Genomic DNA, 23,873 nt, shown 5'->3' on the forward strand with positions numbered 1-23,873 from the left:
GGTCAGCTGTCAGGTTTCAGGAGAACCAAAAGCATCATGACAGACTTTATATGCTATTAACATTCAAAGCTGTGACCTGGATTTTTTCTAAGATTAATGAAAGTATGCTGACATGAGTATATTCTGATGAGATGTGGTAATAAAACTCTCAGTGCAACCCAGTGCTGCACCAGCAACCAAAACATTTTTATCTTCTCAACATCATCTTTATCTTTAGAGTTACTTTGTAGGGGCCATCTGGTTCCTTTAGATACAAGTAGATCAAGTTGTAACAGAGACAAGTGGATAAAGCTGTAACAGAGAAACACGGGAAGTATGCTAAGAACACAACATGCACCACACACTGGGCCCTGATGAATATTCGTGCCTTTTTCCATACAGACAGCATTTTCTTGACCATTTTCCTTTCACATGCAAACACACCCACCCCACACTCACACACTTGTTCTTTATCTGTTTGATACATTTCACTTTGGTGAAACTTCTGACAGTGTACTATTACGCGTAAGTTAGATGCTTGCGTCCTCCAACCTCTCAACTTGATACTGAGAAGAATAAAATTGTAAACTCAGACTTCAGCCTAAGTACTGCAGCCCAAGATTTTCTGCTCTTGCTCTTGATCAAGGCTGCTTCTGTTCAAAACTGCTGTTGCTGGCTTAACAATGTTGGTCCAAGACATGATGAGATATGAACTGTGACTTCTTTAACTGTGCTGGAAAAACTCCCAGAGGCAAAGGCTACACCTGATAAGCTGTTCTTTGGCCAAAGCATCTTTCACCTGGGTAGAGAGCACCAGAATAACTAGGTCAAGAAAAGTGTGTTGTGCCGATGTGGGCATGTAATCTGAGTCTGATCATCTAGGGTCTAACAAGAAAGAGATGGGCACCTCCAGAAGGGGGATTCATCCTGTCTTGGACATCTGGTCCAGGTTGGAATTACATGTTCGTTGGAGTGCTGCTCACAATATCCCAGGGCCCTGGTCAGCTCTGTTTGATTAGACACCCAGCTTTGAGGAAGCTAACATTAGGGCAGATAAATACTGTCCGTAATAAAGGCCAGGTCTTCAAGATAGAGAGGGAGGTGGACTTTATTAATTATATCATTGCAGTTAAAGCGGCATACCTGCCCTGAGCTAAACCGGCTTGAAAACTTGAGAAGTATTTCTCATTAAAAGCCTGTAGTTTGTACGGTAGGTGGCAGCAATGGACAACTAGACCAGTCTTCGTGCAGAGTCCCAAGTCTTGAGTGTTGTTCTGCTGATTCCCTTCGTCCTCTTGCAGTTATCCTTCTTTCAAAGCAAAGAGAAGGGTCTGTTTTGTGCTTTCAGAAGCTACAGTAACGTGTGCCTGATGTCTTCATAGTCACTGATGTTCAGGAGGAAGCACAGAAGTTGTCTAATACTCCTAGCCCTCAGTCCCTTTGTGCTATATGTTCTTGGTGGAAGTGGGGACTTGGAGTTAAAAGCATAAAAATAACTACTCATGATATATCACAAGGAGAAGAAGAGCAATCACTCTGTGTGCAAGGCACTGCCCAGTGTCTTACCAGGTTGTGCCACTTTAAAGCCAGAAGGTGAAATCTTATTCACAGGAGCTTCGTTTATACAGGTAAGGTGAAGGCAAGCGCTTCATTCACAGGAGCAAGTGAGCTGAGCTGAGGAACACTTTGTGTATACTTCAGTGTTTATTGCCATACAGAGGATGGTACAGTTTTGCTTTCAGATAACTATATTTCTTCATGTATATATTGCACATTAATCCACTACTGGAAATGGGTCTAGTTTACATTGAGAAAAATATTATTATTTTAAGGAAAAATTATATCATTTTGTAAACAAGTTGGTCAAGTGTTTCTCGGAAAGGTCCAGATGCTAATTTTTTTATGAACAAATTGACACTTTAGGATTTATTTTCTCTACAACTGATATTTCATTTCATGTGATATGTGTCTGGAAGTTGGCATGTGCATGTGGGTGAGCTGTGTGTATCGACCGAAATTGAGGCCCCTCATATGCGAAGCAACTTTAATCCAAAAGAATTATGCTATTTTCAGGAAAAATAGTAAAATTACTTTAAACTGTAGGTTCTCTGTCTTATTTTAAACCCTGGCACTGGCTGTGGCCTTCAAGCACTGCAAGTCAAAACTGTATAAAATATATGTATATGAAATATATTTTAAGGAATGATATAACATTCACCATTGCCTGATTTCACTATTTGAGGTCTGGATTCCAGATGTGTTTGGCTGATGTGTGGTACTTCTCTACCCCACTTAGCTCACATATGGTTTGATTCTTTCATTTAATTAGTTCTGTATCCTCACCAAGAAAGGAATCTGTAAGTTCATGACACTTGTTATCTAAATGCCTCCTGTAATGATTTTTAACTGAAGTAGTAATTCTTTCCCTCTTTCTTGAGAAAACACGTCTGGACCGTGGCTGGTGGGATAAACTGCTTTGTCTACCGACAGAGACAGTGCCTGACCATCCAAGAGAAAAATTGGTATGTTGATCGCTGGTTTTCCCATCTGCACTCAAGACTGAGAAGGAGACATTACAGGAGTTTCTATTACTGAAACTTGATTCAGCACCTGATATCTACCATTCATCTGCTTCCTCATGATTTGCATAGACATCAGGCTTACAGGTATGGGGAGAAGAGCACTGATGTTCAAAGGTAAGGCCTCCTTTACCTTCTGTCAAAAATACAATGCAACACAATAGTAACACTACCTAGTAAAGTTGATTGTTTTTTTCCTGAGGTCATGAACTTGATCTTATGGCAAATATAGTCGATGATAGTCCTTTCGTTGTTCAGGCATTTCCAGCATGGGCTCTTGAGATGTTACTAGCCATTCTCAGCATTAAAGGAGAAAAAGTGCAGTCTTCTTCACTGGGGTGAAGGAGACATTTTACCAAAAAAAGAGCATATTCAGGTGAATCAAAACTCTGCGCAGAATTGTATCTTATAAACTGAATGTTTCAAAAAAGCGCAAACAAAAGTTTTATATTGTCGCCTACAATAATACAAAAGATGTTATTTCAAGTGGATCAAATATTTTCTTCAACCAATATTATTTTGAATATAAAGAAATTTAACCAGAAATTAAAGCAAAAAATTTTTAAGTAGCCTCCAAGACTTCCAGCAAATTAAGTCTATCATTTATTTGTATCGCCTGCTACAAAAATAGTCTACAGAAACCTCTTCCTTGCAAGATCAAGGCCCTGTATTTGTTCTCTTGTAGTCAAATAAACACTGTCTTAACTAAGAGTTAAAATAATCTGGCCTGGCTGTGTAACTCAAAATGAACTGGCATGGCTCACCACCTCATGGAAATGGAAAGAAAGATTTCATTAAAAGGGAAAAATAGATATCAATAGTTTGACAGTTCTGAACTTTAGCTTCTCTGAGTAATACTTATCTAAAAAATCACAATACAGCTGAAAGCTTTGTTTTCTTTACCTTGTCTAAAATTTTCTCCTTTTATTAACTGCAAAGGAGTAAGTTGGTCATATTAAAAGACCTTATGTCTTCATACATGACTATTCTTTCTGGTTGATACCTGCTTACACAATGCAGTGCCTCAGAAAGTGATTTTTTTTTGAGCTTGAGACAACCCTTGTGAACTTTTGCTGCTGTTGCCAGAAACATTCATTGCTTTCACCATTTCTCATCACCACTTCAATCAGATGTTGTATAGGTAGTATGAGCTTTGTATGAACAGCCAGTCTTCAAAGGCGTTGATCTATCCAACAGAGCTTGGAAGCTATTACAGCATTATGAAACACTAGCTCTAATTCCATTTTAACCCAAGTAGACTGCAATATTAGACAATATTGTCTGAGGTGCTGTAATTTTACTGGACTGAAGATCAGTAGTAGGTAGAGACAAACTGCTTCGCACTTGTGATCCAAAGATCATTGTAAGTGTTGCACAATGTTAGAGCTCAAAATACTTCAAATTATTGGGCTCAGACAAACTCCAGTATCGGCTGTTCTTAGATCTGTCAGAATATTGTCCACCTCACAGAAACGTAACTCTTGCATGCAGATAGAAAATGTATATCACCCCTACAGGTCTTCTAGTCCAGATTCCTTCAAACATCTCTGTTGTTCTGCATTCTTGTCTCCATTCTCTTCTGGTGTTCCCAGAGTAACCTCTGAGTGAATCTCCATTTGCCAATGCATTTGTTTCTGTTGGATAAAAATTACATTATGCACAATGTCTGCATTCAATGGTATTACAAATTCTGAATATTGTTACAAGTATGCTACTTATTTTGTATATCTGGGATTAGTAAGGATTACTTACTCTGTTATGTAACTGGAATATAGAGATCATATGAGTCATATATAACTCTCAATATAAAAGTTGTTTCCTGTAAAAGTTGTTTACAGGAAAATTTTCTTAGTTGTTCTGACCCCCAAATTTATTGCTTGTCACTCTCCAGGATGACATGACTATGTACCTAAGGTTTATGTCAAAGTCACAGTCTAGAGTTCAGGGGTTTTATTTATTTATTGGATAAAACAGATTATCTCAGCACCATTCTCCCCAGTCCTCTTAACTCTTACAGTAAGTCCAAAGCCAGTGTCTTTGCTATTTCAGGTGTCAGCAATACCTGAGATACTGATATGTTCCATATCTTTTTTTTGATTTTTCTTTCCTAGAAGTGCCATCAACTGTCATCTCAGACACTCATTGTAGTAATCTAGACAATAATTACATAGCTATGCTGAAGTCTTCCTGTCAAAGGTATATTCAGTGTTTGTAACAATTTGGGGAAAGAAATGTCTTCTTCCTCTATCAGTGATATTAAATATACTTTTTTGTGTGGTGATCATTGATTTATGTCATTTTTTATTTTTACATTGAATACAAAGACCACTAAATAGCAGTGTATGCAGTTCTAGGGTGGAGCGAGATACAGACTATAAGTTTGATGGTGAGGATTTTATCTTAACTTTCTGATAGTCCATATGTGGTGTCCAGAAGGGGTATTATTAGTTAATTTGCACATCGTTACTGGTGAAAAGGGCACCAAATGATTTTTGCATGGAAAAGGTGGTAAATATGGCACCTTTTGGGTCAAATTTAGTCAAATAATTTTGGCCAGAAGCTTCATAAATATGACTTTGAGTCTTGAGAATAAGAGATTTGACTTCAGTCCAGTTCTGGAGATTCTGGGCTTTTCTCTTCAGAGAAGATGCCTGTAATGAAGAAGAGGAGCATAGACTGCTCCAAGGCTTGTGGAATGAACTCCAGGTGCAAGTTCAAAACACTTCAATCTTGTCATTTGTAATATGATTATGCACATCATTTTTTTCCATAAGTTTGTCTTTGAGAAGGTAAAATAAAACAAATCAAAACAGCCCATGCCTCTTGCCTCACAATTCAAACTGTGATTCATGAATTGAGAGGGTCCATGGTTTCTGTCAGAGTTTACAATCATGTACGTATATTTATACAAAAACAAATTAATATTGGAAGGCATACATTTTTCCCCTGGAAGAGAAGATGGCGTAACAACTCACATCGGCAAATGTTTGTTACATTGCTGAATGCACTAGTAGTATACATTTCAATACTGCAGTGTAAGTGCAATAATAAAGTAGGCCAGAGTAAAATTAATAGAAAACCTGCAAAAGCTCTGAAAAAATGTTTTGAGTACATAGAATGGAGAAAATGCTGATTACAGTTTTCTATTTCAATAATGATTCCTCCCAAAAAATCCCATGGTTTGGGCACGTCTGCACCTTCTCCTCATGTGTTGCAGAAGAACCATGTAAGAGGCAATGTTACCATGCCTCCTGGAGCATAGTTCACTATGTAGCTTCACTGGACTTATAGGGATCTAGACCACCACCAGACTAACACATTTTTCCCTCTAGCTCACACAATGACAGACTGTGATAAGAAGCATTCAGTGTACCAGCCAAGGAGTTCCTTTAATGATAGCCACACAAATATTGCAAATATTTATTTTCTGTTTTGCCCAGTTCACTAAAGATTTGTAATTTTCCATGAGATAGGCTAGCATCTGTACTAACAGAACATCAGATCTTCCAAAATAAACACCTCTGTATATGGCTTTATCCTGCAGCAGGAGTACAGTTGTGGTAGCTTATGTTTCGTGCATTGTGGAGCTTCCTCTTACTTGCGATAAGAATGTGCACATTTACTACAGCATAACCAATGACTTGCAGGTCTCCACAAAAACCTTTGATAACTTGCCTGCATGCTTATACATGTCATATCCCATAACTGACTATTCTCCAGGGAATCAGGGTGATCAGTCCTTAAAATGTTGGCCCACTGAGTGTGGATATGCTGAAACACTATGAGGCATACTTGAGATAATATTCCCCTAAGAATTTTCTCCACCCTGTCTACTGGGATCACTGTCCTGTAACCTCCACAAGTTTTCTTTTCACTTCTGGCTTCGCCACAAGTTTTTCTTAAAAAAGACCTGCTGCTCTAAATGTATTGCCGTACCATTCTGATCGCAAGTAATAACATACGTGTCAATGTAGTGAGAGAAAAAAGACAGACGCACACTACCTGGTGGTAAGTCTCATCTGCAGCTAACCAAGCTTTGATATTATCTGAAGGATGTGGAACAGGCATGGTTATAACTTCCAGGCATCTGTACCTACAAGAAAGTGATACAGACACGTGACTCTTAAATATCTGCAGGAAAGGATCATTCAATAATTCTTTGTAATAGATATGTCAGTTAGACAGACATCTACAATTTCTAAAGCCATTCTACCCTGTTTTGTTTCACTGTAGACATTTTTATCAGCATTTTTCACAGCTCTACTTTATCCTGACTGCTTTTTACCCTAGATTTAAAAGAGATTTACCCTAGAGATTTAAAAGAACTATATGGATATGCACCCACATTTGACTTCCAAGAAAAGCGAGAGCTTGTGGCACGCTACTATGTCTACAGCTAAAAAATGACTCCTATATGTGTTTTTCATAAATAAAAATAATACCTGTCAAGTACAACAATAAAAAAAGAAAGATCAGATGACAAGGAGAAGGCATAGCATCAGAAACATCTTTTAATTCATTTGCTGAGGTCTAGCAGTATCATGAAAACATTTTGTATCATGAAAACATTTTGTATCATCAGAAAGGATTATCTATTGGTCTTCAATACTATGTAAATTTTCCACCAAAAAGTTCTACCAGCTTGAATTGTTCTCTTGAAGTCAGAGTCACTCCTTATTATGTGACCAGATTATTGTTTTGTGTTTAGATGCAGATGGATTTCAATTACATGTTTTGTTTGCCCCAGGGGAAACTTTTTATTCTATATTTTTGTATTGACTCTTTCATATCTGTAGTTCCTTGAGTCTTTTCTTACTGAAAGAAGATAGATCATGTGATAACTTCTTTTATCCTAATAAAGAATCATATTTAGTCATTAATTAAATAGTCAATTTACTTTTAACAGAGGTTCTATTTGCATACTACACCTTCCAAATATTAAGGCATCTTGAGTTACCATCTGATCCTAAACAATTCTTTTTTCAGTTCAAGTAAGCCTTCTCTGCCATGTCAATAGGAAAGTGGTGTAGCCAGGCAGAAAAAAGTGATGACATGGAGGCAGTTGGCTGCATAAATTGTTGGTGAGTGTAGGACCACTACTATTACTTTGCTGTACTATTAGTACAGCAAAGAAATTCCTTCCATTAACCTGACTACTTTTCTACTTATTTCTTGTAAACTGTCCAGCTTAGAGTAAAAGACTGCTCTTGGTAATACCCTTGGTTTATGAAAATGAAATTGGGCAATGTAGCAAATGCAATTCTTTGGTGTGATTAATGTTTATGGCTCTGAATGCAGAACCTGCAAAAGCATGGGGCAAAGTCACACTGAGGGTTGAGAGACAGCAGTCAGACTAAGGTGAAAAAATGTCATTTATAGTGGCAGAGAGACAGCTGAGAGTAGGGAGTGAGACTGGAGCTCCAGAGACTGATGGGAACTGTGAGATGACAGTGATAGTGTTCAGTAGCTTTGCCTTCCACCTAGCACTCTTTTGTTAGAACAATAGTTGGAAACACACAAATAACTACTTCTTGTAAACATAGTTTATCTAAGATCTGTGACTGACTTTGATCCATTGTACGGTTTCCCTGTTCTCACCCCCACCTCTCTTCCTCCCTGACTACTCTTCCACTAGAAATTTATTCTGCCTTCTTGAAAGGTACGTTACCTTCTACATGCACATATCAGCAAACCTCCAAGGAAAATCAGGAGGCAAGACAAGGTGAGGCTTATCAGCTTGACATCCACTGTCATTTCTTAAAAAGAAGAGGGAAAAGTAGTGTTGATAATGTGGGAAAGGGTTGTTCATAAATGGATGAATTATATATTGACTCATGAATACTGCACTATTCCTGAACTGCTACATATTTAAACAAAAATTTCCTGGAGCCTTTTTAGGGGAAACTGTGGCTTCTGACTTCAGCACTGTTCCTTCCTCCTCCTTTGAGGTCTCAGCCTTGCTGATGCCTTGATCCACACTTTCCCTGGCTTCCTCTGCTCCAGTAGGCTCCATCTCCTCCTTTCCCTGTATTTCTGCTCCCACACACTGGGCATGGCCTGTCCTTCCACTGGATCCTTCCATCCAGCCTTGATTCCTCTGGAAATCAAAACTTTCTGTCCATCTGTTATTGACACTCCTGCTGAAGCCCCAGCTGCTTATGAATTCCTGCCGTTGCCGCTCCCCATCTCCACACACCATGAGCCCTGTGCCGCTGCCTCCTGACCCCTTCACAGCTGTAACTGATTTAAGGTAAAATAAAAATAAAAGCTTTTTGTCAGATGAGATACTCACTTTGAGTCAAGAAGCAGCATTTGGTTTTCATTATATTTACCTTTTTTAAGCCTACTAGGCATAGTACTGAAGAAAAGTCAACAATACTTATTTGTACTGTTCAACAAACACTACTGCTCTGTACCTTGCATTTCTTCCCCCATAACACCTCAAAAACCAAAAAGCCATGTCTTTGGTTGACTCACAAATGTATTTTTGGCAAATTTTACTTTTCATTTAATACCTATCTTTAGAACCAGAACTAGTTTGGACTGCTTTGAACGAAGTACTTTGAAGAAAACCAGGCAGGAACAGCTCTTAAAATGTTAATAGTCCTAGGCCAGTTACATAATGCTTTTAGAATCAATCTAGATCAAATTCAAACAACAAAAGAATTGCATAAAAGCTACTAGTTTGTACCCGTCTGTAGTTTAAACCAAGGTTGTTATGAATTTCCACAAATCTGATATGAAACCAAGAAAAAACTCGCAGATCTCTGGGCAGAACTGTATATGAGAATAATCTCTATATACTATTAAAATACAAAACTGTTCTTTATTCACTTTAAGACAAAAAGGGTGTTTTCCTCTTCTTGTCTATTAAGGTGAGGGATCAGAAAATATATTCTGAACAATCTCTGGACTGTGTAGTAGAAGTTATTTTGTTTGAGGTGATTGTTCTGCATCAATCTGCTAACCCCACATCACGTACACGCCTGAAAGAAGAGGAAACAGTGGTCTTTGCATCAGCCAGACCTCTTTGGTTCCTTTCTTTCTTGCCTCATGCATTTTAGAAAGGAGGAAGAAAAAGCAACACATACATTCTTTTAGGTAGACCATTTTATGGTGGTCTTTTTTCAGATGCAAATGCTTAAACTTAGTCACAAATAACAGTACTTTGAAACCAAAACAAGTGGCTTGGTTTCCAAAAAGGCAGAGCACCTCTGAATTGCTATTAACTTCAAAGCAATTTATGAATGCCAGCAGCTCCAAAAATTATACCAATTATTTCAAGTTTCCATATATGAATAAAGCTGATGATTAAACATTTCTTTTTTTAGCAGAAAGTTTCTGTATTAAACAGCTTAGTTCTGTTTAAATTGTGTTTTTTTTCAAGGGCATATGCTAATGCCAATGGAAAATGAATGTGTTTCCCATGAGAAAATTAGCAAATTCTTTTCATGTCAAAGGAACATTTCAGAACAAATATTTTAGTTATGTTTTGGATTATGTTATTTCATTTTGATGTTTCAGCTTTTTTAAGTGGAGGCTGTAATGCCTTTTAAAAATGCATTCTTAAAGAAATATAGCACATTTCCTAGGAGAAACATTGGAATGTCGTGTAGAGGCAAACAAAAAGCAGGTCATTGCACACTCCTTCAAGGCATTCAGCAGAAAAATTGACAAATTAAAAAAAAAATAATACTAAATGGATGTCTTTCCTTTCAAGTTACTCCACAGAAAGATTCATTTTTTTCAGTTCACTGTGTCTATGAAATTAGTTACCTGAGATCATGGAGTTACCATGAGTGATACTACTAATAACAGGGTTTTTTTAACGTAGACAATATTAAATTTCACTTCATAATATCTACTTACACATATTCCCAAAACAAAATGGGCAGAAAACTTTCTCTAGGCATCAAAGGAGATGTTTTAAGCCTGAGCATGTGATCCCTTGATGTAATATATTCATGGTTTCATACCAAAAAAGCCACTGATCCTCTCTGAGTGCAGGAAAGAAGGGAAATTGTCACTTTACGTGAACTTGTGCATATGTGCAGTATGCTCAAGGGGTAAATCAACAGGCTGCACTGAACACATGGAGGTATTAAAACTTGTATGCGATGGCAGCCTTGTCTACTATAAACTTTTCTGAAGTGGAAGAAATGCGCTTTGATTGTTCAGCCTCAACAGCTGTAGCGGAAGTTGGGAAACTGGCGGTGCTGAGAACAGTTGAAGGAGGGATACAGCTGCTGAAAGCAAGGCTTGGTAGGCTGGAACCAGGACAGGTGACTGTTCAACTCCATTTCCTTCTTCTGGTGAGGGTCTGGCAGGGAAAAGCCCTGCGAGGTAATTTCCCCTTGCACTGTCCACACATCAGATGTGTTTGGCCTGATGCCAGGTAGACCCCTCTGCTGGCCATGCTACCGTCCTGGGCTCTCTCTGTCTCCAGTGAGAAGAAAGAAGCATCTCCAAAGGACAATTCAAATCTCTGATGCGCTGAAAGGTGTTCTCTCCTTCACCACAGTGAGCGTGTGGAGCAACAAGTCTTCTCCCTCCAAGCATTTCAGAAGTGGAATGCTTTTGAAATGAAATGAATCAATCTGGGACAGCAAAGGTGGTGGCTGAAAGGAGCCAACAGATCAGTGGGATGTGGTGAGGTACCTGGTAGAGTAGGCAGGCAACATCCCATAAACCCTGTAACTGAATATACATTCAATCCACTGCAAAAATAGTAATGTCTGGCCTTGTATTTCCTCTTCAGAAAAATACGTACTTGAAGCCCAGTAGATCAAAAAGACATATTCCAAAATACACAGTCTGTTTCATTAGAGATATTTATCTCATTTTCTCTTATTATCAACTTTTTCTTTTCACGTAAATGTACAGAGACAAGTCTATGCACCATTTTCTCTCCATGGAGTGTCACTCCAGTATACTACTTCCGTTTTACCTAATGTGACATCGAGAAGCTTCTGCCTGTGGAGTCATTTTTCTCATCACAGAACACACAAGTTTCACTTGTTAATGTGAATGTTAAGATCTAATCATAGGAGGTGAAACAAAAGTATTACAAGGGTCTTGTTTAATTTGTGCTGAAGTGAGCTGTAGGGGCCAGAGCACATATTTAAATGAGAGTTAAACCACTTTCTACCTCTGTCAGATAAGAAATTATTCCCCTGAGGTAGTAACAGAAATGTTAGACTTAGTCCTTAAGGACTATGTGATTTGATGAATATTACGACATTTGAGGGGTTCACGGCTTACTAACTCCAGCTGAAAGCGCTTGTAGAGATGCTTGGGCTGTCCATTGCAGGACAGGCAGGGGGGTGTTGTGAGATTTTTGGGGCTGACCGGTTTTGTTTTCTAAAGGCTGTCAAGAGTCAGATGTAACTTACGTCAGGAGAACACCCCTGTGCTAGACTGCTTTGGGACCAAGGAAGAACAACTCATTAGACCAAGGACTGCCTTTCCCTGCAGCACCTAGAGCTGTGTGAGCCTGGTGCGTGGCATGGACCTCTAGGTACTGCTACAGTACAGAAATACAGCAGGGAGAAAAACAGACATAATAGTGAAGTAAATATGTTGAACGGTAGTAATATATCCAATGATAAGGGTCATGAATAGTAAATATGTGATAACTTACCATTGTGAATAAACACTGGTTCACTCCATTCACTCCAAACCTTGTTTGCTATGCATACCTCTTTCTTTACCCTCACTTGTGCTGCACATTTCTTTGCTGGCTTGTGAAACGGATACTCGTATTTCTCTGCAGTGACATCTACAATCTATCAAGAGAGAATTAGGGGTTATTTTAGGTGATTTCACATTGCTGTTCAAACAGATATAAACCTAGAGATGTAAAATACTATTACTTGCATCTCAAATGTAGTAGGAAGAGATTTTCAGAACCAATGTTTATCTCCAGACACAATTGGACTCTTACCTGTCATGGGTTAAAACTCCGGACTGAAATTGAAGGACAGCCTAGAATTGATTGGATGGAAGGAGGTATTTGCTATAGTAGCACATTAGGAATTTGAAAAATTTGAAATTTGATTCCCCTTTCATTTTTGATCGTACAAAGTGTGGTACGAATACAGTAACTATGAAACTGAAGGTTTCAAAGTTATGATGTGGGTTCTATACTTGCTTGTCTGTTAGAATAAAATCTTGCATTTTTCTGCTGCCTGATGGTGACAGATGCTCACTATTTTAGTGACTATCTTAAAGCATCTTAAATTGTGCCTATAAAAGAAAGCATGTAACTTCAAAGGATCAAGCCTACACAAGGAGTGTCAGACTTTAAAACAGAGGGATCTCTAAATCATTCATCACTTTTGAAAACCGAAGCCAACTTCTGTAAATAAACAATGCTAAGAATTCAAGAAGGAACCCAAAAGAAAACAGGAGAGAAAATTTCTACTTACAAAAATTAAAAATAATGTTAGGACGTTGCAAAGAAGAAAGTATGTGTCTCAGACACAGAGGGGTTCAGAATCTTTACGTCTTCGATGTTAGGAAAGCATGATGAGGTAGTACTATAAGACCAACTTTAAGAAAAGGTGATCTCCTGCTCTCCTTATACTGCCTGGTGCGGTGTGGGTTTGGCCCTGTGTACCATGCCATTTCTTTCCCTTTGTCCACGCTCTTTTAGGCCTTTCCAGATGTGGAGCCAAAAATAGGTCCAAAACTTTACATGCTGAGTTTTTCAAAAGGAAAAAATGGGGGAAAGTCCTTGGCCTTTCAGAAGCAAACTGCAAATGACTATGAAGGTTAAGTGCTAACCAAATGCTGTGCCTGAGAATTTCTTCATAAGGTGCCAATAATAAGCTTATGTCATCACAGGAAATTTCCAAAAATGCAGGAATGAAAGACTTCTTATAAGATTACATAGGCCACCTCTGACCATCATGTTGTGGAGCAACTTTCAGTCACATCTACCCAGAGCATTCGTGGAGGATGTCTGATCCATTGTCGATAACTCTATACAGTCGTCCCTAAGCAGCCTCAGAAATGTGTTCCTGTGCTAGACTTTCCTTGGAATTGGGACACTTCTCCTAATTTTTAGCCTACGTTTTCCTTGCTTTGAATTTAGCCAGTTACTTTTAATCCTACTCACAAGTTGGCATGGGTAAGTATGATCTCTGTGCTCTTTTGTGTACCAGAAGATTGTTAACACAAGATACACTCCTTTACTCTAGACCATGTCCCTTAGTCTTCCACTTCTAGAGCATGTTTTCAAAGCTTGTATTGATGTCCTCTGAATTTTTTTTCAGCATATTTATATTTGGTGGTGGTGCCCAAAGCACAAATTGAAATTTCAGGTGAAACTCAGAAGCTAGAAGGGTAAATTAGTCACAACCCACATCTGACATGTGACGTGCCTTGAATATATACTTGAATAACATTTGACCTTTGTGTAATAACATGGAAGGATTGACTCAGTTTGTGGTTCACTGTAAACCACAGACCTTTTTTCTTCTGCACTGCAGCCTACACATAATTCCTTATTTTGTGTTGACACATTTGACTTGTGCTTCCTAATCATAGGATTTTCCTTATTATTGAATTTTGGCTTGTTTTTTTCAGATATGCAACATTTCAAATTCTAATCTTGTTTCCCATGGTACTTTCCAACCCTCCCTACCTTCCAGTCACCTGCAGACTTAACTCCCTATTTTTAAGCTTTATCAATCTGTATCACAGTATCATTATTACAGTATCATTATTTGTGCGCATAAGTATTTAGCAAGTCATCTCTTCAGTTATTCATAATAAATAACTATAGACTTGTATATTCTAATCATTGTACTCTTGCCTGTTCTTCAACAAATATCACAAGCCTGCTTATGGATACCTTAATACGTCAACTCATTATGTCTCTGACAGCTATTAAGACCTTGCTTTGGTCAGGAAACAGAATCTCAAACTTCTCCATTCTTCTCCCTCTTGTGTCTCCTGTAATACTGCTGCAGTTTTCTTCCTTAACTTTGTTGCCTCCCCGCCATTTTGTGCTCCTTGGCTAGGTAACTGTCACTTTAATAATTACTAGCTTTGACACTGATTCTTCTCAAATCTACTTTAAAGCCCCCCTTACTTAGCTAGTGCCCTCGTACATCATTTTTTGTTATTGCTGCAGCTGCTTCTCTCCTGTCTTCCCAAACCTGTTGGAAAAAAACCCTCCATGATTATTCATGTTTATTCACTCCCATGCCCTAATGATTTTTCTTTGCTTTCCTCTCCTATGCTTATATCCTGCAGATGTGCACAAAGCCGAAGAGCAGCTGTATAACACAAGGAAAATAAAAGAGATTTATTCCATTTAAGTAAGGATACTGGACTATTTTATGTATTTGATACTTGCTTCCAGAGAGTGAAAGTGTTAGGAAGCTGAAAACAGGGGATGCAGTGGCCACATGCACACTGTGGATTGCAGGATCCCCCTGCTCATCTTGGGCACATCCCAGCTCCACAACGGGAGAAGACCCCTCACTCCCAGCCCTTCCTGTTTCCACCTCTCTTGCTCTGGGTCTTGAAACAGGAAGAAAATCTGTCTGCATGGGCAGGAAGGGATCAGAGGAGCTCCAGCACATTGCTGGACAGGATACCAAGGTTCCAGCATGAACCTCCCTTGCTCCCTGTGCTTGCAGCCTTAGTGATTCGGAGCTTTCTGACTGGACAGGGACAAGCTCCCGGGGTGTCTCCAGCAGGGGTTTTGAAATATTAGACTTGGGAATGGTTAAGGAGGTGATAACTATTTGTAGAGGTGGCTGGAAGAAGGCTACCTGTCTGTCTTCTGAAAAAACCCAAAGATGACTGGGAAGCTTTGGCATGTCCACGTACACACCTGAGCTCCCTTTCTGCATACTGCAATGAGGGAATGTGGGAAGAGCCAACCCTGTTCAGGAAATTGCCTAGCAGTATTAGCACTGCATCTGAATTAATAAACCCTGCTGTAATTTATGAAGATAACGTTATGTGATCAATAATGTGTCTACCTCATTGCACTCCTTTCTACTGTGTCTAACACAGAGGGGACACATATCAATTTAGTCATATGTTCTTTCAGGGTTTAATTGCCTCTTAAATGTTTGCAGTCGCCTTAGATAAGCCTTTTATTGTTAGAGTACTGTGCCTTGACTGAGGTGTGTGTTAGCGAAGATTTATTTTCTTAAAGAAAAACACGGCTTCAAAGACAGCTTGAATGAATATATAACACTGGGAGTTTTTTACCGGTAAAACTAAGAGAAGTTGGTGATACACCATGAATGATTTTTAAATATATATAATATATGTAAACAACAAGGGGATTCTTTTAATGATGTATGTACAAATAACAGTAACATGATTTCTTTTCCTTGAAAAATATTATCAAAGTAGCTGCTAAACTTTTTATCAATACTGCTTTTTCTGTAACAAAAAAGTCAATAATCTATGTGATGTTAATGCAAAATTCAAATTCAAGATGAAAATAAAAAAATGACCAATCCACTTCAATGCAAACATGACTCTGACTTTACAAAATGTATTGATTTTCCATTTTTGACCAGAAAGACAAGAAAAGTTGGATTATTCATGAAAGACCTTGTGATTTATTTAAAGTTTGTTTGAGTTTTAATCCTGTTATATTCAAGAGATGCCTAGTTTTTATGGAAGTTATGCTATACTGATTAAGTGTCTTACTAGAAAATGGATTACCTTATGATCTGTTATGTTCACTTGATACAAAAAACACTTGCTACTTGCAGAGCCAATAGCAGGTGGGGGTTTCCAGTGAATTTTAATACTTCTGTTTTCAAGGGAAACTGAGATGTTGATTGGTGGGTTCAATTTCTCTGAAAAAAGAGAACAGAGAGACCTTCTGTACCTCATACTCTTTCTCATATTTATGCTGATGCAAAACAAACATAGTGCGTTAGTCCTTAAAATACACAGCTGACTATTTTGGGGTTTATCACACCCAAGGAAGGCATTCCGTGAGTGACACATTTTCTTTAAAAGTTCTGCTTGCTAAGCAGCATCCATTTCTGTCTCAAAACAAGGAGAAGGAGGTGGGTTTTTTCACGTGTCTTTCCAGGGAAGGTAGCGAGGGCAGGCAGGAGGAATAGACCCTTTGAGTTCACTCTCCAGAGTCTGGGCGGGTGTTGAGACCTCCGATCTGCTACGGCTCCTCTGCCATGCAGGATACGAGTGACTTGTGGGATGCCCCAAGCCTGCCCATAACCTGCTAGCATAACTTTAAAAAAAATGGAATTTCATCTCTCACTGAGGGGTTACTGAAGGAGTACCAAATCCTGGCAGGTCTTATTCAGTATATGAAATTTGTTACAGATGCTTGAGAAATATTTCTCTCTCTCTCCTGTAAGTGAGCAGGCGAGCACTTGCTATGGAGGAAACAAGATGTTCTAAGGAGATGTAAACAAACAAGCAAAAAAAAATCCCCCTCCTGCCACTATGCTCCAGTCATGAACTGCAAGGAGTATGGTGTCAATGGGTATTTTTCAGGGAGGGATGAGGTACAGAGTTAGAATAAAGGGACATCTGGGTTTCCAGGGTTTAACTTTTGTTTAGATAAGCAAGTCTACAGTTGCCTTCTAGCATGATGAATGTTAGGGCACTGATCCTTCGTGTGTGCTGGAGTACTTAAGCTGCCTGAACCCCCTCCAGCTGCTGCCGCTTTGCTGTGAGGAGAGGAGTCACAGCTGGAGTTTTCAAAAAATTCCCTCCCAGCAGAGGCAGAAGTACATGACAAGTCTCTGCGGACAGGGTCAGAGAGGTCTGGGGCTGACACGGCTGCAATGTGGCGCTGGAGGGAAAGGACAGAAGGAGAGAGAGAGGGCGAGTGGCAGCGTTACTGGTGTGTGGCAATGTTGTGCTTGCTCTAGCAGCTGCAGCTGCATGAGCCTGTCTCTCTCCAAGAGCGTTTGTCACGCTCGACTTTCCTTTTTTACTTTTCTTTTTCCTTCCCTTCCTTGAAAAATCTCTCTTTGATTAATGATCCCAGGAAGTTAGAAAAAACCGTTCTCGCAGGGCATTCCTCTACCTTGGGCTTGTAAAACTATTCACTTCTGCCTGTCCCCAAAGCAGTTTTCAGGGACCAACACCTGCCTTGGAGGGTGGAGGCACACCATGAGCCATGAAAGGTGAGGAGGGTAAGCAACAGCTTTTTTTCCTTTGGTCTGTGTAGTAGGAAAGACATGTTTTTCACCTCTGAAATCCTATTCCCAGAGCATCTCTCCCTTCTCTGAGTATACCAAGACTAGGAAACAATTTTTTTTTCCGCTTCTGTCACCTGTCATTTGGAAGTTTCTTCAGCCTCGACATACAGACAGCCAGGACTGAGTGGTTTTCAGGCTGCACGTACCACACAGTATGCATGAGTCCTGTTTTCTCAGATCATGCATCACATTACTAGAGGGACGCTTAGACTACAGAGACTGGTAACTCACAGGAGGACAGTGGACCTCCAGGACCATGCAAGTGCTAGGCTAGCTGAAGCCCAGCTGGAGGCTTTGCTATTGAAAAATGGGAGCCCAGATACAAACAAACCTTTTTTATGAGTGTGACCTGAAGGGTAGAACCACCTTCTCAGGAGGGAGAAGACAACCCTGGCTTACAATGTTGGAGCCTTTCAAAAGTAATTCCACTACTAAAAATGTGAACAATGATGTCCCCTGCAAGCTCAGCTTGGTGCTGCAGCAGCAGTTGCAGGAGGTGAACCAGAAGGCTCCAGAGTATTGCAGCCAGCTCTTAAAGAAACAGCAGGAGGCAGAGGAGTACCGGCTGAAGCTGGCAGCCACGGCGAGGCAGCAGCCCAATGGGGCGGAGGTGACGGTGCTCAAAGAGGTCGTAGAGGTCGACTCGCTTGTGATAACCTCAGAAGACATCAAGGAATCCGTGTTGGCCATGCTGGAAACAGATCAGCCGACTGATATCGCTGTGGAAACTGTAACCTCCTGATCCTCCGTGACTGTCTGGGTTTTGTAAAGGAAAATAACTTCTTTTTTTTCGGTTGTTTTATTTTTTTGTTCAATAAGGTGCTGTGGGCAAGCGGTGTTGAGAGCAGAGGGCTGTTGTCAAAGCCACCCCATCACTGGGGGCAGAAGCTTCTCCAGCCGCTCACGACATAACTCTGCTTTCAGCACGGTGCCAAAAGGTGCTTTGGAAGCTTGACCTGGGGAGACTGGAAGCTTTTTAGCTAAACTTTTGCCAGCAAGTGACCTGACGGCTTATTTTGTGCTGTCAATACCTACATTGTTGGGGAGTGGAAAATACATACCTCATTGCCAGAGCAGCCGGGTTAGCGCTCGGCTGCCTAGGGATTGCCTCAGTGACCCGAGGTGTTCGCTCCCTGCTGCGAAGCCCAGAGACCGGACCTGCACCTTCAGAAAAAGTACTCTCCAGGGGTGTTGCTTTAAAATCTGCAGAGGTGCCAAGGGGATTGCCCCTTTCAGCTAGAAAGCAAATGATGTATTCTTTTTTTCTTCCAAACCCATGAATCTCTCTGATTCAGGCAACCTTCAATGCAAGAGCAGAGGGTGGGCTGGATGTCCCTCAGCCGGAGCATTTCACGCTGTCGGGGAGTACCATGCTTTGCCCTCTTTGTTTCAGGGACGGTTTGGGGGAGCTCTTCGTCAGACCTCTTAACTACTCGAAGGGTTCGCAACAAATTCCTCCTCGATTTTGATGGTATTTAGTCAAATGTTCTATTTGACACCTCGGTGCTGGACGGTAGCGTTAGCTGATGATATATGCAAAACGACATGCGGCAGTTGCTGCAAGACAGCTTGGGAGTGGAGTTGTCTCTGCAGACACATGTGTCACTTCTTTTTTTACTAAACAGTTTTTTGGTTTTTTTTTTAAAGATACTCACTTTGATTTTGCTGTGCCCTACCAAAGCCCGGCAATGGGTTTTAAAGGGAAGGCGAGCAAGCAGGTTTTGTGCTTGCTGCTAAGATAGAAGGGGAAGCTGTTGTCTGAGCCATCTGTGACTGGCGTGCACTCTGGTGATGGCTGAAGGCAGTCAAGATGGAAGGGAAGAAGGGCAGGGAGGAAACACTGGCAGTCTGGCCTCTGCAAAGAGAAGGTGGTGCCTGCTCTCAACAGAAGGAAGGAGATGAAGCGGATGTAGAAAGAAGCAGGGAAGGGACACACTGCTCCCTCCTACTTATCCTCCTGCTCACTCCTGCCCACCCTAGCCCTGGCCCTGGGCTGGGAAGGTTGCCCAAGGAGAAGCTGAGGGGCCGGAGTAGATGTGAAACTGCCAAGGTGGGGCTGGGAGAGCCCTCAGGAGGTTGGCAGACAAATTAGAGTAGTTCAGGCTTCACCTCTGAACACGACATGAAATCTTTTGTTGTTTTGTGAAGCATTTGATCTGAGGACTTGGATATACTATGACAGCTCTCTGCAGCAGAGTCTGCAGGTGGGATCAGACCCCAGAAGCTAGTCTGAAAGTGAGCATCTTCCCAGCCAGCTATGAAAACACCTAATACAGTCTTCCTGCAGAATAGTTTTCCCCCTTTTACTCTTTTGTCTTTTCAGGAAAATCTGATCTTCGTGAAAATGTTTTATTTTGGTAAAACTGAACATTTTGCTTATAGCTGGCTCTGACTGCAGTGTAAATCTTTGGGTAAAGCCAATAATGCTAATGTACTAGAGCAGAATAAATGAGATCTAACTCACAATAAATTTTGATAGTTCTGAATGAGTTTTTGCTATCCCTTGATAGGACTGATTCCTGTGTTACAGGGCTAGAATATGATCAATGTGTTCATAATTTAAAAGGCATTTGTATCTGCAGTCTGTGCTACAACTCAGGTGAATTTCTTACCCATGACATTAATTCAAATTTCCCAGATAAGAACAGAAAAATAATTTTATATGCTCATTCAAAACTGTTGATAATTAAAAATAACCATCAATGCATTTTTAAGAGAAAAATGGCATCATAAGTAAATAGAAATGTTACTAATGTTTGAGAACATTCATATTCTTAAATTCAGTTATGAATGAGACTTATATCTAGTAATGTTCCTTTTATAATCATATTTTCTTCAGCACTATAACAGAAAAAGAAAAGGATATGAAAGAGAAAAACTGGAGAAAAGAAAGGTATAAAGCTTTTCAAACACCCTTTTCTCACTCTAGCCTATCAATTTTTTAAAATGTCAGCTTTAGATAAACAATTATATTACATCAGAGAAAAAAATAAAACCGTTTAAGTTGTAATGCATTTTGTTTAATCTCTGTGTAAAATTCCCAGAGATGAATGTGCAAAAATTTAGAATTTATATTCTGACTTTGTCACACTTGTCTCTCTGTATTCGTTGCTTTCCAGACCTATGAAATAACAAAAAAATGAACTTTTCATAATACGTAATAATAGACAATACTTACCTATTGCCTGAGGTATAAAAGATTTGTAATAAGACAGCATTCTTGAATTATTTCTGAGAGCTCTTACAGTTATGTTTAAATTGATTTTTCTTGATGGTTGGAAACATATTTCTTTCATATGGCATCCAATATTTTTCTTCCTTGCATTTTTTATATATTGCTGGCATTCAAAATCTTTTCCTACATGTCTGTGAGAAGGAAATATGAATGTTGTACAGCAAGTACTTAGGCACAAAAATATGGTTTCATACTTATTTTGCACATACCTGTAGGAAAATAAAATCTGGATATCTTCTGGAGCTTCTGCTTTAATATGCCAGGTGCAATTGAAAAAAGAAATATTATATATGATGCATGAAAGATTCTGAATGTATACTGCAACAAAGAAAGGGGAAAAAAGAAAGGGTGATGTTTATGTTACATTGATTTTCTAATAACCACATGATGATTGCCTTTACAAACCTATTATGTAGCCTTATTTCTAGCAGGGTGAAGAAGTGGTAGGTGAGAACAAATGGGTCTTTTGGCTTTTTGGACAATGACAAATGAGAAGCACATCTGCTACTACCACCAAAAGCCTTACTAACCTATTTAAAGAAAAAAAAATGTCATGAGTAGTAGCTGTAAACCTCCGCTCTTTGAAGATTTCCTGAAACCAGCTGATACAGAAGGTAATCTTCAAGAGACATACGTGTTGCTAGGGAAAATGTTATTCTGATGTCTTGCTCGGCAGAGCTGGAGCTTTATGAATCTGAACGTGTCTAACAAAGGAAATAATTCAGCAATATTCCAAGGTCTTATGTGTCATCTTCTTAACAAATCTGTATCAAAAATGTAGCATAATATAATAATGAGCTTTCAGAAACAGTATGTCTCCAAGTAAGAAAAAACTTTATCATGAACACTTGGATGTCTTAACAACATGTAGGAAATAGCTGACCTGGAGGTGCCTTGTAAGTAAATTCTGTCCAGTCACTCTCTTTAATTACGTCTTCCGTTTCTTTTGCAAAAAGTTGTGTTTTAACTTTAGCATTAAAACCAGAATGTAACTCCATACGTATTATCTTTTTCTTTCTCTGCAGTCTTTCCTAAAAGCAGGAAGAAGGAATTGCATGAAGACAGAGAGTACTAAGTATTGCAGGGGAAATTATGCAAATTCATTTACTGAATGAAGTAATACATGATTTCACTTTAAACTACGTGTAAATGCTGAACAACTTACTTCCTTTTCATGGGTGGTATTGAAGAATTTATAACTCAAAATATACTCCACAGTGTACTTCTCAGTTTCTTCTCTTGTCAGGTTATTGCTCCAGGATAGAATGACTCTCGACTCATTCTTGGTAATCCACAGAACATTGTGTAGTGCAAGTTCATCTGCAATTACAACGATATTACATAGAGGAAGAGAGGGCTCACAACTGTGTACACAAAGGATTTGGCTCTCAGTGAGGCTTGCACAGGCAGTAGCTCTCCCAGGAGCTCTGTTCTTACATGGAGCAAGTGGTTTCTGAGCTCTGTTGAATATGACTGACTTCAGTGGTGAGATTCATGTTTTCCTGTCTGCAGCTCTCAAAACATTAGGTGATTGACTTTTACGTGTCTTGGACACCTCTCCTAGCACACGTCTCTCTCTCTCTGTTGGCTGTAGAAAGTGCCTCAATAACAAGTTCAGATTCATCATCCGAGATGGCTAGTGTAGGACGAAGTGTTACTTAGTATTTTACTTACCCACTACATCTGGTTGTCCACTTGCCAGGCTAGTGGAAAACAGTGTGTGATGCTGGAAAAAAATTACGATCAGCATGACAAGAATGACTGTAACTTGTGCCATAGCAAATGCTTTGGGGCACAGGTTTGCAGAAACGGAGACTCTTTAGTTCCAAGTTTGGTTCAAAAAGCACTTAGAACATGATGTTTTCATTTTGCATCTGCAAAATAATATGAAACAGTCACTTAACCAGTTAAACGATGTCTGAAGTATAAGAAATAAATATGAAAAGACATATGTTTAATGGGTCTTGTTGATCGCTGCCTTCTATTCCCAGGATCTTTGCATTTAAGCCCATGCTTTAACTGGGTGCCTGCTGTGGTTTTGCCTCAATTTGCAACGAAGAACCACGCAGTCACTCTCTCACTCCTTCCCCCTCCCCGGTGGGATGGGGAGGAGAATCAGAAGGAAAAAGGCAGAAAGTCATTGGTTGGGATGAGAACAGTTTCACAGAATGGCAAAAGGAGAAGAAAACAATAATCAATAATACTGATAAAAGCATATACAACATGCAGTGTTCTCACCACCCGATGCTCAGCTTGCTCCTGAGTAGCAAAAGCCCCTCCTTTGGCCAGGTCCCCAGTTTAATACTAAGCATGACATCACATGGTATAGAACATCCCATTTGACTGGCTGTTTGGGTCAGCCCATCCTACTCTATCCCAGCTGAACTCAGGACAGTGCCAAGTCGAAACAGGAAAGGTGTCCCATGATGAGCTGGTTTTGAATGGAAGTACTGCTTGGATTGCAAAGCAAGACCACAGATATAACACCACTGGTACTGAAAGCAGACAGGTTGGGTAGGAGCCACTTGATGTGAGCTTGGCTAGATAAAAACCCAGCAGCTGTAACTATACGAGTTATTTAGCCTCTAGTGGCAGTAGAGTAACTGTCCCTTCCAGACTGTGATACAGTGTGAAAACAGGTTCTGCACTGGTTAAAGTTGGTTTTAGAAAGTCATAATTGCTATTTGATGTCTTAGTAGTCATTCAAAAGTTGCTTTAATGTAAAACAACCTCTGAGACCTTACCAGTTCTCCACAGAATTAATACACCTCTGTGTTCAGGGTCTTTCACTCACAAGCTAACTGGTTTATCTTAACTCTATGTGTGTTATCCAGGGACCAGCAAAAGGATCCCTGGACCGAT

At 39.7% G+C, this 23,873-nt stretch overlaps 1 protein-coding gene across 1 annotated transcript; it reads right to left on the minus strand.

Moving 5' to 3' along the window:
• Nucleotides 1-3,797: 3,797 nt before the first annotated feature.
• LOC142363699 (interleukin-5 receptor subunit alpha-like) lies at nt 3,798-22,788 on the minus strand. The gene is made up of 10 exons (XM_075439983.1): nt 22,686-22,788; nt 22,177-22,331; nt 21,895-22,042; nt 21,221-21,329; nt 20,955-21,142; nt 16,257-16,393; nt 12,199-12,343; nt 8,227-8,314; nt 6,561-6,651; nt 3,798-4,192 (listed from the first exon to the last, which is right to left on the minus strand). Exons 1-10 carry the CDS (start codon nt 22,786-22,788, stop codon nt 4,070-4,072), a joined length of 1,287 nt encoding a protein of 428 aa, XP_075296098.1. The 3' UTR covers nt 3,798-4,069.
• Nucleotides 22,789-23,873: the final 1,085 nt, after the last annotated feature.

This window comes from Opisthocomus hoazin, chromosome 1 (assembly GCF_030867145.1).
Source record: "Opisthocomus hoazin isolate bOpiHoa1 chromosome 1, bOpiHoa1.hap1, whole genome shotgun sequence".
Classification (NCBI taxonomy): domain Eukaryota; kingdom Metazoa; phylum Chordata; class Aves; order Opisthocomiformes; family Opisthocomidae; genus Opisthocomus; species Opisthocomus hoazin.